General features: G+C 35.8%; 2 protein-coding genes across 3 annotated transcripts; one reads left to right on the top strand and one right to left on the bottom strand.

Moving 5' to 3' along the window:
- The first annotated feature begins 2,677 nt into the window (after positions 1-2,677).
- LOC137710770 (glutathione S-transferase F13) lies at positions 2,678-5,278 on the top strand. The gene is made up of 3 exons (XM_068449894.2): positions 2,678-2,874; positions 3,021-3,069; positions 4,576-5,278. The coding sequence occupies exons 1-3, from the start codon at positions 2,728-2,730 to the stop codon at positions 5,031-5,033; spliced, it is 654 nt and encodes a 217-aa protein (XP_068305995.2). The 5' UTR covers positions 2,678-2,727; the 3' UTR covers positions 5,034-5,278.
- A 111-nt stretch (positions 5,279-5,389) lies between these two features.
- Positions 5,390-12,388, bottom strand: ROPGEF14 (RHO guanyl-nucleotide exchange factor 14). Of its 2 annotated transcripts, none has more exons than XM_068449893.2 (8): positions 11,763-12,388; positions 10,460-10,591; positions 7,474-7,863; positions 7,113-7,267; positions 6,953-7,027; positions 6,572-6,841; positions 6,064-6,411; positions 5,390-5,831 (listed from the first exon to the last, which is right to left on the bottom strand). In XM_068449893.2, exons 2-8 carry the CDS (start codon positions 10,524-10,526, stop codon positions 5,475-5,477), a joined length of 1,662 nt encoding a protein of 553 aa, XP_068305994.2. In that variant the 5' UTR covers positions 10,527-10,591; positions 11,763-12,388; the 3' UTR covers positions 5,390-5,474. The 2 variants fall into 2 exon arrangements, with proteins under 2 accessions (XP_068305994.2, XP_088552212.1); XM_088696086.1 differs by having other exon boundaries at positions 6,055-6,411; positions 11,763-12,047.
- Positions 12,389-13,889: the final 1,501 nt, after the last annotated feature.

The raw sequence follows: 13,889 nt of genomic DNA, 5'->3' as shown, positions 1-13,889 counted from the left end.
GGAGACGGATTTTCTACCCTTATTTCTTGAATAGTAGGAGATTCATGTTCATCCCCATCTACATTTGAGGAAACATTTCCGAACACCGGCGTAGGATCAACTATTTGTTGAGGTGGATCTTCAAATAACAACCACCCTTTACAAATTTCCCAACAACCGTGATAACTACAGGGTTTCGAGTTGTCCTCCATATACAATTCCTTCACTTGGCATACCTAGAAAATATGGTTACAAAAATTAAAGGAAATTAATTTATGAAATTGAATGTGATATAATTAAATATTTAAAATAATTTGTGAAAACACTTACTTCGTCGTAGTAATTGGCTCCACTTTCATGTCTACTTCCGGCCTTTAACACTGCTTGATGCCATTTATTCAAACTTGGATGAAGATGTTTTTTTTTTCCATAAGAACAACTCTCTTGGTTTCGGGAATTCGATGGAGTGGTGCCTTAGTAGAACTCATAGTACTTTTTTGGCGTACGAGTCCAAACACCTTCACTTGTTTGAGAACTCCCCCTCACACTATCTTTTGAGGCCCATCTATAAGCCCTGCAAAGAGCTTTATCTTCTTTTCAGGTCCAAGCCCTACCTTTCATTGCAGATATAGCCATTTGAAAATTATTGAAAAAAATTGAAGGAAAGATTATTGGAAGAGGTAAGAGAACAGAATGTGACGAATTGAAATAAAATGAAGTAAGATAGTATGGAATTGTGAAAATTATGTGAGAAATGGTGTAGGAATGGCTTAGGTATTTATAGGAAAAAAATTAGAATTTTTTATTAATTTTTTTTAAAAAAATTGTCTTGAGAAAAAAAAAAAATCAAATCCAACGGTAACCTGGCGTCATGTTGACGCCAGGTAGCCGTTGCTAAATAGTTCAAAATTTAGGCCGACCCCGGGTTTGTTGGCTGGCTCCTTTGGGCCAGCCGATTGGCTTGATTTGGTGGTTTTAGCCTGGTGGGGCCCACGAGCCCATTGGCCTAGCCCTCGGTTGGAGACAATTTTTGTGTCATTTCGAGTTATTTTTAGCCCTGTAGCCATTTGGCCAGATCAGTTGGAGATGGCCTAACATACGAAAAACTAGTCATTCAGTATTACAGTTTTGTGGTATTTCTCTTCACTTGTAAGTGAGAGGTCTTAGGTTCAAATCTCATGGATGGCAAATTCGATATCAAATTAGGTTGCCCATTGTGTGGTTTAGCTGAACTTTCCCTTCCCTAGTGTAAAGTACATCATTGTACTAAAAACAAAAAAAAAAACATACGAAAAACTAACAATGAAAGAATTAAAAATTGTCAAGGGTAAAACTGGAAACTCATTAGGTTATTTTGGTTGGGCCATGTTAATTGGACTGATTTAGGTTAAGCTTTGTCCTAACCATTAAGTAAAGTTATTGCATGATTTTTTGTTAAAACTCAAAATTTTGAAGCGTTTATCATTAGTTTTTCGTATATATAAGGGTAAATTACACAAAACTACATCAATTATAAGTCGAACCACAATCTCATACCTCTTGTTTTAAACATTACAATTTCATATATCAATTTATGAATTCATTGCAATGTCAGACCTCCATTAAATTTTCTATCAATTTAACTGTTAAATGATGACGTAGTAGAAGCTAGGCCCACTCTTATGCCAACTAGAATAAAAAATAATTAATTATTAATAAATTAAGAATTTTGTATTTAACAATTAAAATTAATTAAAAAATATATTTTAATTAGTTATTTAAAAAACATTTTATTAATTAAAAAGGCTTGGTTAAAAGTAATTTTAAAAAGAAGTAAAAACCAAAATCGCAGGTTTGCTTCTATACCATTGTTCTTGCTTCGGCAAGAACCTAGATTCACCCCCGCCGTCAAAGTACCTTCCTTCATGTTCCTCCTCCTTCTTCTTCCCTCAATCTCCTCTTCTTCTCTCTCAAACCTTCCAAATTTGTTTCTCCGGCGGCTCCTGGTCAAAGCCAGAAGCCTCTTTCTTCTTCGTCCTCCGTGGAATCTCCTGCTACCTCCACATGTTCCAAGCAGTCACAAGGCCATTTCTGAAGGGAAATCTGAGGCCGCAACGGAGATTCTCGCCCGGATGACGACGACCCAACTTTAGAAACCTAATTTTTTTTTTTTTTTTTTTTTCCAAAAACTTATCAACCGTTTTGAATTTGAAGATTTTCGATTTCGAATGAGGAGAAATTCATCTTTACCGTAGACCGACCGAATTTTCCATTTTTCGAGGGGTTTTCCGATCTCGAAGTCCCGCTGGTTTTCATGCGTTTTCTGGGGTTTTGATTCCACTTCCCTCTGGTTTTTAAGGAATGGATTGTTTTTGGGAAAAAACCGTACAGAGAGAGAACCGAAGAAGAACAATTTTTTTCTTTTTTAATTAATTTTAATTGTTAAATAAAAAATTCTTAATTTATTAAGAATTAATTATTTTTTTATTCCAGTTGACGAAAGAGTGGGTCTAGCTTCTGACACGTTATCATTCAATAGCTAAATTAACAAAAAATTTAATGGAGATCTGACATTGCAATGAATTCATAAGTTGATATATAAAATGAGGTATAAAATTATGATATTTAAAATATGAGGTATGAGATTATAATTCGACCTATAGTTGAGTTAATTTTGTATAATTTATCCTATATATAACTAGGGCCTCCCTCTTACTTCTCATCTTCATATCTCCATTTTCTATTACACACAAGAAAGAGAAAGAGAAAATGGGCGTGAAAGTGCATGGTCTTGCTCTCTCGACATGCACATCTCGTGTCTTAACCATTCTCCATGAAAAAGGCATTGATTTTGAGCTCCTCCCTGTTAACCTTCTTGCAGGAGAACACAAGCAGCCCCATTTCCTCGCCAAAAATGTAACTAATCAATTATATGTTTAATTATCAAATTCTTTATATTCTTCGTCAATTGATCGATCCGTTGGATCGATCGAATCAATCTTTTAATCGTAACATATGTACATATTTATATTTCTGATCACGTTTTCGTTACAATTCTGCAGCCCTTTGGACAGATTCCAGTGCTCGAAGATGGTGATCTCACTCTTTTTGGTAAATATTCTTCGTTGTTTTCTCTAACGTATGTATCAATGGTTACCCCATAATTTTCTCTCCCCTAATTTCTCCTTCAGATCCGGTTTTCCATAATTTTCTCTCCCTTAATTTCTCCTTTCAGATCCGGTTTTACAAATATATATGCACCTCTCTTTTACAATTTTTTAATGTAATTATTTTCAAACCTCACATTTCTCTGGCAATTGCATCATATTTATGAATTTGATTAGCATCACGATTCCTCCTCCAATATCGAATGTTTGATTTTCTATATTTATTTATTTTTTGGTTTTTCAATATACGTCACTCATCGGGCAACGTCCATGGTGATTTTCTACCAGTTTTTGAAATATTTTGATAAACAAAACGTTTCACAAATTAAGATCATCAAGTCTCCTGAAACCCATCCCTTGCTGATGTTTAATTATTTTTATAATTATCAAATTTTAACTTTTTGAAGAAAATTTGAACTTACCTCTATATCATAATTTTTTAAATCTCACTATATATAAAAAAAAATAAAAAAAGGCATCTTAAATTATGTATGTGTTGAATAAGAAGAGTATCTAAGATAACTCTAATGATCCTAAGAAGAAGAAAATAGAGCAAACTCTTAAAGAAAACTCACAAAACAAACTAATTAGCAAAACTTTTCTTATTTAGCTCTAGGCTTTGTTTTTCCTTCGATGATATACAATGCTTGGGGACTTGGGTATTTATAGCAAACCAAATGAAAGCTACACCACACACTTAATTAAACTAAGATTATTTACAACCACACAAAACCCATTAATTGCACCTAATTTTTTCCACTCAACCATACCTAACATTGCAATTGTAAGCAATTACATCATCAAACTAGATATGAACTTGGACTTTAGATTGGGTTGTGGATTACTTATGGTTTTGGGCTTGACATTGATTCTCAACACTTCTTGTATCAATTTGGAACTCTTTAAGTTGAAACAACAGTGGAAATGTTAGTCCTATTTTTTAAATTAGAATTATTTTATAACCATTTTTGCATGCGAAACTTTTTAATTATTTTTAAGTCTCCTGAAACCCATCCCTTGCTGATGTTTAATTATTTTTATAATTATCAAATTTTAACTTTTTGAAGAAAATTTGAACTTACCTCTATATCATAATTTTTTAAATCTCACTATATATAAAAATAAATAAAAAAAGGCATCTTAAATTATGTAACAATGTTTGTTAAGCCCAAAATTAAAAGTTTCGTCAATTCTCCGTTAATTCTTAACACATGAGCCTCAATTACAAGGCTAAACATATAAAGTTAGCCTCATCACATGTGTATTTGTTTTCAAATTTTGATACTTTTCATTGTTTTTAATTCACATAAATATTTACTAAAATGCTACTCCGTAAGTAATAATATTTAATGTTTTGGATTTAATCCGGAATTATTTGGTGCGTGTTTCGAACCATTTGTTACCTTTTTATGATACTCATTTGGAACATTTGTTTATAATTATATGGCAGAGTCAAGAGCTATCACTGCATATGTGGCTGAGAAATTCAAGGAAAATGGTGTTGATCTGATCAGGCACAACAACCTCAATGAGGCAGCTCTGGTCAAGGTCTGGACAGAAGTGGAGTCCCAGAGTTTCCACCCTGCAATCTCTCCCATTGTCTTCCAACATATCATCGTCCCCATGCGCGGACAAACACCGGATCAGGCCGTCATCGACGCCAACTTGGAGAAGCTCGCGAAAGTTCTGGACGTGTACGAGGCCAGGCTGAGTAGCACCAAGTACCTGGCTGGTGATTTCTACAGCCTTGCTGATCTCCACCACCTTCCCTACACTTACTACTTCATGAAGACTCCGTGGGCGTCGTTGGTGAATGAACGTCCTCACGTTAAGGCTTGGTGGGAGGACATTTCATCTAGGCCTGCTTTCAAGAAGGTGGCCGAGGCTATGACCTTGGGACAAAAGTAGTGTCCAGAGACGAAAATTGGGCATAAACAGAATTTTCCGTCATTATAAGGTGGACTTGAATCTCTCCGCTAGAATAAGTGCTTTCCGTCATTAGAAGGTAGACTTGAATCTCTCTGCCAGAATAAGTGCTTTCCGTCATTAGAAGGCACACTTGATTCTCTCTGCTACAAAAAGTGCATTAATAACTGTGATGGATCCATTGTTCTAGATTTTATGCCAAATTTCTAAAAGTTCGATTTTTTTTTTACGTGATCTGCAATTTTAGTTAGTGTGTGTGTGGCCGGGCTAATTTTGTGCCAAATTTTTTCTACCGACTGGATGCACATAAGCAATGGTGTGTTATACTACTCAGAGAGTGGCTAAATTGAGATTTGTAGTACTGCATTAAATATAATGATAACCATTTACAATAAGAGTTTCTGCTGCTCCCATACATTTTCATCAAGGGGAGTTTGTAGGGGAAACACTTACACAAGCCTCTCTACCAATGCACCATACACGTGATCGGCTTGGTGTTGCAGTCACAGGGCTACCTTTTGCTACATTATATGAAAATTCTAAAACGATGCTACCCAAAGTAGAATCAGAATGCTGGGGAACCCCACTGTTGCCATCAATGAATGAGTAACTGTTTGAGTTACAGCTGAGACTAGTCCCCGGAAAGTAACATGATTCTGTACATGAGTCGGGATTGTGTAAAGCATCTTCTTGCAAAACATCTCCTACTCTGGACAGTATGCTGAATGCCAAGTTTCCAAGTACTCGTGAATATGCTTCCAGAATTGAATGACCAATATCCTGTAAAGTAAAGGAAGGTGATCACCAAAATCTACATCCCACTTTTCCAAGTATCTGAACAAGTTTATCAACGTTCATATGGTAAATGTCGGTTTTCAAATGGAAGCTGTTTGTGTATTGAAACTCCACAAAATAAATATCAAGAAGCTTATATATAGTTTGAACTTTGAAGCAATAGGCAGATAAACTCAAGCTTTTCTTGGAATTGAACGGATATACTTACGAAGCTTACCTTGCCGTATTGGATTTTTGTAACATCTAGAAAAGTTTGGGGAAGGTTGGGGTATTTGGTCTTCAGCTGCTGTATTAGTACTTCGGCTTGATCCAATAGTGACTCCATCTTATCAATCTCAGATAAAGGGTCCTTAATGAAGGACCAAGATGTTCGAGCAGGAGATTTACTGCTCGCTTGTTCTGCGATTCTTTCTTTCCAAGAGAATACAGCAGCTTCCAGCCTGTTAATGACCTCAAGGGCATTGTGCTCGGATTTTAGATTGAGTGAATTGAGCATTTCCTCAGCTGAGTTTGTTTCAGCAGTCAAGACCTTGTTCAGTTCCTCGCTAAGGCTTGCTTTTCCAGACTAAATACATCAAAAGAAATATAATTAATTATCAATGATGTATTGAACATTTAGACGTATAATCATCAAGCACGTGATGAAGTTACAAGGATTTGATTTTAAATTGTCTATGTAATCAATGATTAAGAATGCTATGAAACAAAAAAAAAGGCTGTATTACCTTCGGAAGTGCATCCCTGATAATGGTTGGCACAGGCATTTCAAGCAGCACACTTTCGTTGATAGATCTGGCAGCCTTGAATACTTGATGCACTATCCTTCCATGACTAAGCAATTTCCTTTTAGCTGTATCAGAGAGCCCAGTAGCTGGTACTTGGGGTGTTGGTAGCCACCATCTCTTGCTCTGACATGTCATTTTGTTCCTCCCTTCTGCCCGGCTACCTCCTTCTGCATACCAAAACTCAGTATCGACCATTGCCTCAAGTGTGTCCTGATAAATTGAAGATTAATAAGGCGAACAAAAGTTATTAGTTAAAGTGAAAAGCAAAAAGAACCAAGTAAATTTTCCATGGTTATCGTTGGCAATGAAGAGACCACCCACAATAAGCATGGAGTCCAACTTCTTAAGTGCTGGAAGATTCATGTGTATGTCTGCACGGGCTTTTGGGGTCATAATCTGCAGCATTAAGAATCACACACCAATCTCATTACCCTGAATTACATTTGTATAGTCAATACAAACCAACTTAATTGAAACGTACCTCTAGTGTTCTACCATTTGCACCATTTTGCTTGGCAGGAACCAGCTCAACCATATAGTTTGTAGGTGTAAGAAACCAGTCCATTTCTCGTCGCCATTTGTTTTTCCTCTCTTCAGGTAGTGGTTCGAGTTTCCACAGTTCTCCAAAAATCGTTGCTGCAAGTGCATTTTTATATTGATATCAGTGTAATGAATGCAATGTCTAACGGTTACAAAAATAGTTTATGCTACTAGTTCCAAATCTTCTTATATGATCATACGAGTAGTTGGCTGTTCATGAATAATGCCAATCTTACCGGCTACATGGTGCAGGCAATATGGTAACGTAATGTGCCATGGTGAGAAGCAAATTTAAAGCAAACCTGCTAGGTTTGTAATGGCATTTGACAGTGCAAGTGCAGTGCTGAGGCCCTTGTTCCCTCCGGTGACATCTTCACCCAATAACAGCTTTGCAAATTTTTCTTTCATTGCCTCGACATCTGAGTTCTGAAGCGGATAATCAGGTTTTTGGTTAACATAGAAATGCTGGGGTCTGTCCAAGTGATCCCATTCATCAAGACTTTGTTCATCCTTGTTCACCGTCATCCATTTTGACGAGAAAGATCCAGAAGCATCCTTTCCTGAAGAACAGGTTGATGCATCATCGTCCAGTGAGTCAGTTATAAAGCCATCTCCTCTACTTGTTCTGCTTTCATTTTCAAAAGATTGACTGCTGAGAATGCAATTTTCAAGTCCATTGTATGTCATTATCCCTGAAACGCGCAAGTTTAATCTCGTCATTTCTACTTTTAGACAGATATCAGATGAATCATCCCATATAAACTTTAATCCTTGCAGCAAGGCAGCAATGTAATTGGACTGTTACCAAACTGTCACAGAGAACTTCAAGTAAAAACACACAAGATAATTTATACGCCGTGTCGAGGAAAAGACATAATCAGTCAAATCTGTCCTCCTATTATTGGCTCTGAACACTATAGTGACGGTGAACCCGTTCTGCCTAAGTCCCTCTTTAGCAGGAGAGAGAGTGAGATGTGAGCACTAAAAACAAGCAGTGGCATAGTGTTATTGTTTGATCCCATGATCATTGTTCATTTTTTTCCTACTAAAAATACAGATTTGAATTGAAAGCAGAAGCTTCCTCGCTCAGTTCAAATTGGATCAAGCAAAAGGATCTTTTCCAGGGGAAAAAGCGTTTTTCGTTCAATTTAACAATCAAATTATTATTGGCACGCCAAAAAACTCATCAAACGTTAACGATTACATTGTGTGGTGGTTAAGATTTGAATCTGATATGAAACACATGACTAAAGCATACATGCAAAAATTAGAAGGAAATCATTGAACTTTTTTAATTGAAAAGTCTTGCAGACAAAGACAATGGCTTTATTGCGCTCCACCACCCACTCACTTCATTGTCTCATATAAGGAGTGTTTCCAATTAAAATGACGCTTCCATACGGTGCGGGTCCACTAATCTATATTCTAAATCAAATAATGAGATGTTGGACGCAAGGCTGAATATTTTAAATTTTTAATCAACTGAGTTACAAGTTACTTACTTTTTTTACAAGTACATTGAAATTCTTAATAAAAATGCAAGTGTTATCTAGAAGAGCACTTGAGGTGCTTTTTGAAAGAAGCGCACCACAACAGGAGCTTCTTCAAGTGCACTTCAAGTGCTATTTTGAACTCATAAACACTTCTAACATTTTATACCAAACATGACCGGAAACATTTTGAACAAGTTAAAAACAATTTTAATTATTTTATAAGCACTTTCAAACAGAATGTTTGATAAATCAGTCACTCTATTTGGTACATCTCCCTTTTTGCAAATTCAAGAAATAAATTTTTTTAAAACAAAAAACAAAGAAGGAAGATTCTTACTTTCCACGCTAAAACAAAGCCGAACGGTTCAAATTATGAGATAGAGCCCCATGTGGTCTGGACGTATAAAGGTGCGTGGACCCACAAGTCCGGCCCACTTACAATACCTATTGCCCTACAAATTCGGGCAATTTAGTACCTAACTTTTATCTTTTATACCTACCAAACATCCTACAATTCGATTTGGTTGATCTAGTGAAATTGCATTTGGTCTTCTCCGGCAAAAATGACGGACATGAAGCAAGTTCATCATTACTGTAGCATCTTAATCTAATAAACCAATTTTAATTTTAAGTTTTTATATACGTAATATTGCATTATTAATTAAGATTCTAAGACGCTGAATGACAGTAACTTACTCTCCCTTTCTGGAACAAAATATTAAATCTTCCAATAGTACCATAAATTTTCTAGTCAGAACATATAAATGCAGACAGCAGAGGATGCATGGCAAGCAAAATGCACATTGGGACCCCTCCCCTCCCCTGGATTCAAACCTAGCCTTGCAATATGGTGAAAAAGAAAGAGAGATTATATCCACACACCCAATTTACTTCTCCCTCATCTTTTTAATTTTTTAATATTTTTTACAAACTACTAACGCTTGATAAAAAATATTAAAAAATTAAAAATGTGTGAGAGAAGTAATTTGGGATGTGTGAATATAATCTTCCAAAAGAAAAACAAGTCCAAGTTTGCATTTCCCATCCCATAAAAGTACAATAAAATAAGGGTGGCGCTGTTCACATACTATCTTAAACTCCTCTAAATTTTCAGTAGTCGGATTGAATGAATTGAAAAAAATAAATGGACAAAAATTGGCAAAGTGTGTATGAGATAAAAATAAGTGTGTAAATAGCACTACTTTAAAATGGGTGAGGATCCTCTCCAGATGCTCTTTATGAGGATCCTAATATCCTATCCGTTCATCATACATCGTACGGCCGACTTTCATTAGGTATTGTTTGTATTTAAATTTTAAATAATATTTTACTGCACGATATACGATGAACAAATAAAAAATTGAATATCCGGATAGGATTCAAATTCCCTCTAAAATAAAAGCTCTGGAGTGACCCTGCAGTCTGCACCAATGTGGTAGGTAGGGGGTGCATTTGATATGAAACCTGAAAACCCTAAAGTGGCCAAAATTGCGCTACTTTTTTATCATATTCCACCTACTAAAGGTGACCATTCAACTTAAATCACCGAAAATTTTAAATAATTTGTAACCGAAATAGATTAGAATATCGCTTCATCACTTTTTTTCACTAATCAATTATGTTACGACTATTTAGCAAATTTGATTGTCCAAGATAATTTATGCGCCGCTAATGTAGCGACTTGACAAGCATTTGACAAACTTGCACCGTCCATTTCAAGTGAGGTTTGTATCGTGGAAACACAAGTGATCCAACTTGTAGGAGAGAAGAAAAAAAAGGTTTGAAAAGCACTTACTCTCTTGGTCGTCAAAGTCGATGCTAATCTCCCGGTCGCGGGTGCAACAAGCAAGTCTTCGCCTCATCCTTGTTTATTTTTGCCCCTTTTGATCTTTTTGCGGTTGGGGGTATTGTACTCAAGCAATAAAACCTAAGGAACAATTAAGATTACGAATACGTATTAGTGTACATTATATTGTAAAAATCGAAATAAATAATGCATTTCTTAAAGGGAAAATGTTAATGATTGCCTTAGGGTCTTAATCTCACTTCACTAACATGCGCATGTATGACCAAGTGTATATTTTAATCACTTATCTAAGCTCGCTTAAGCAGTAGCTGCTTAGAGAAGATATTAAATATACAGATAAATACAAAAATAAAATAAAATAAAAACCCACTGTGCCTGCAAGCCATGTGCAAAAACACCATAAGTCCACACTCCACATCTACCAAGCTAATTAGCTAATGACAAGTTGTAAAAGTCAAGGCAGTGTGAAATTTTCGCCCTTTCCTGTTCACACTCATTTTCTTCTCTTTCATATTTTTACCATACACATCTATTTTTTTTTTTTCATATGATATTTTAAGCAGCGTTGTTATTGGCATTCTAACAAAAATATTACATACATTTCGTAAGTGTAATTTTTTTTGTAATATAGAAATTTGGATTGCACAGTGAATTTTTAACGTGCCGATAACGGCACACACTCTAAATTACTATATAATTTACAAAAAAAAAAAAAAAGGAAGTTATCCATAGTTGTACTTGTACGCACAAATTGCTCCTCTGAACCAACTTGATTCACGAACAAACTATAAATATTTTTATATTTTTTTTTTTTTCAAAATTGTTTAGAAGCAAGGAAAGACGTGTGAGTGAGTATCCATGTCTTTGACTGTTAGCTCCACAAGTGCAATTATTCTCTGGCGATTCAAATGAAGCTTCGTTTTTGTGGGCAAACACTCAACTCAACAGCCCTTTTCAGGAACTTCAAAAGCAATTTAGGACCCAAAAAAAGACCTTTACAAAGGAAGTGATTATTGCGATGACTGCCAAATCTTAAAAAGATGCAGAAAGTGCTTTTGGAAAACGTCACTTTTCCACAAAACCTATGTAATATTTTATCGAACTGATTGAAAAGCTTAAGTTAGAATATACAGGGTTAGTCTGTTAGATCCCTGCATTTACACAGAAATTACCAAATAATTAAATAAATAATCCGAAAACTATTGGACAAGGCTTCAACCTTTATCAACAGTTCTTGATTATAATTGTTAAGACAGCACTTAAAAGCTTAAACAAATCATATGTTGCTTACCTTTTAATTTGCAAGTGCGAATCAATCTTCAAAAATATATCAGTTCCTCTTCCTGCTCAGCACCTGCCATTGCTGCAATCAACTGGAGCTATTATTCTAGAGAGAGAGAGAGAGAGAGAGAGAGAGAGAGAGAGAGAGAGAGAGGAGAGAAAGAAATGGGGATGGGAGGAGGAGGAGAGAATGTATGTAGGGGGTGTGTGTGTGTGGTGCGGCATTTAGTGGAGGGGAAGGGATGTTTTATGTTTAGAGAGAGAGGGAGAGGCAGAGGCAGAAGAACACAGCAGAAGGAGGACATGGATATCAAGGAGCTGCTTTGAGAGGCTCCTCTTCCTCCTCTTCATCTGAACCGTTCACGACATAACCAGTGGGACCCGCAATCATGTTTTGACGGTAGATATTTGTATGGGGTAATTCGGTGAAGGTCCCACTTGACTTGATGCGAGTGGGTCCTACTCCTACGTGAAATTAGTGATGAGATCTTAGTGAGCAGCGCCGGTTTGTAATTTCAAAATCATTCATCGGATCCATAAATTATGATTATTTTTTCTCTCTTTCTAAATCGAAGAGAAGCTTATTTGAAATTGGCATCACTTTTATGTCAAACGGAATAAGAATATAGTTTGCGCAATTTACCAACCTTAATACGAGTTGATTTAATGAAAAGAATTTGTCGTTCGAGTAATTATAAAGTTATCGCTTTTTTTTACATCAAGATTATAAAGTTATCGGTTTTTTGGTTGATTATTTGAATCGAACCGAAAGGTGTAAGAATTGGACGGAGATGCTATTCGTGTTAAATATTTCTAAAGGATTTGAAATGTTTGTTTTCCTAATTTGTAGGTGGAGGAAATTGCAGAGTGCATTAAATAAAACACATTCTTGTTAATGCCATCCACCCACCACTCTCTAGTCTCTCTTATCCTGCCCACATGCATAAACAGTATTTCTCACAATAAATATCTCATGTCCAATACTTTATCTGCCTGACAAGTACTACAGTTCAGTAATATTTTTTTTTCTTTTATAAAATAAAAGGTTTTATGTTCGAATCAAATAGATGATGAGAACTTATTACATTTGTGATAAGTTTGATACTTAGTTAGTGACTGACTCATTGTGTGACCTAACATCACTTGTACAATTCCCAAAAATGAAAATTAAACCAAAGCATGAATGTAAAATTTATTAAGTGGTTGAAAATGTTTATAAATGTTATCGAGGTATCTCCTCTTACAAAATCCTAAATCTACAAACTCCATAGTAGTCGGTTCCTTGAACCGACTTGGGGCCGGTGGCAATCCCTCTCCCCATTTTTCTAGCCTCCCTTATTTATCTTCTTATGGATTGTTGTTTATCTATTCTTCGTCTTAGTGTTTTTGTCAATAAGTACCTCCTCGGTGAGGGTTTTTGTGAGTCTTTCTTTGTGAATATTTTAATTTTGTGTTGGTGCGTTATCGGCTCCTTTTGGGTCGTGGTATCTTCATGATAGTGTTGGGCACAAAATTCATGTTAGTATCAACACCAATTGGTTTCATTTTCAGTTCTCTTCATGGTCGGTGTTGCTCGTTATCAAAGAGTGTCATCATGTTCCTCATATGCAAGGCTTTGCGTGTAGAAGTTCTCAAATGCTAATTTACAAAGTGTTTGACCTTTTTATTAGGAATGGAGTTTCTCGGGCTTTAGAGTGTCATCTCAATCCTCTAAATTTGGATGTGGATGATTTTAAGACTTAGATGTGTTCTTTTACTTATTCTCGGGCATAATTTCAAGACTTTAGATTGATGATTTCTTTAATGTTATCTCGAATAACCTATTTAATATTTGTATCACTTCTTAATATTATAATAAAACCACTATCGTTGCGTTTCAAAATAAGTTACAGAGTACGATGTTGCATTCCCTTCAACATAACAAATAAAAATAATAAAAATAAGTGTGAAAAAATAATCAAGTATGAAAATTGAGTGGAACTCTCTCTCCGGCATGTTCTTTTGTTTTGTTGTGTTTTTGGGTTACAACTATGGGATGCTCAAAACCAAACTGCAAACGTTTGTGTGTGGCCCCCGCTTTACCGAAGTAGAAAAATAGTGGCCACGAAAGGCGCCGGTGGGAAGGGGCTTTGTCTAA

This window comes from Pyrus communis, chromosome 6 (assembly GCF_041283825.1).
Source record: "Pyrus communis isolate YQ-2024b chromosome 6, ASM4128382v1, whole genome shotgun sequence".
Lineage (NCBI taxonomy): Eukaryota > Viridiplantae > Streptophyta > Magnoliopsida > Rosales > Rosaceae > Pyrus > Pyrus communis.
Note: the sequence above shows the minus strand (reverse complement) of the source record. Positions and strands in the feature narration are given on the sequence as shown.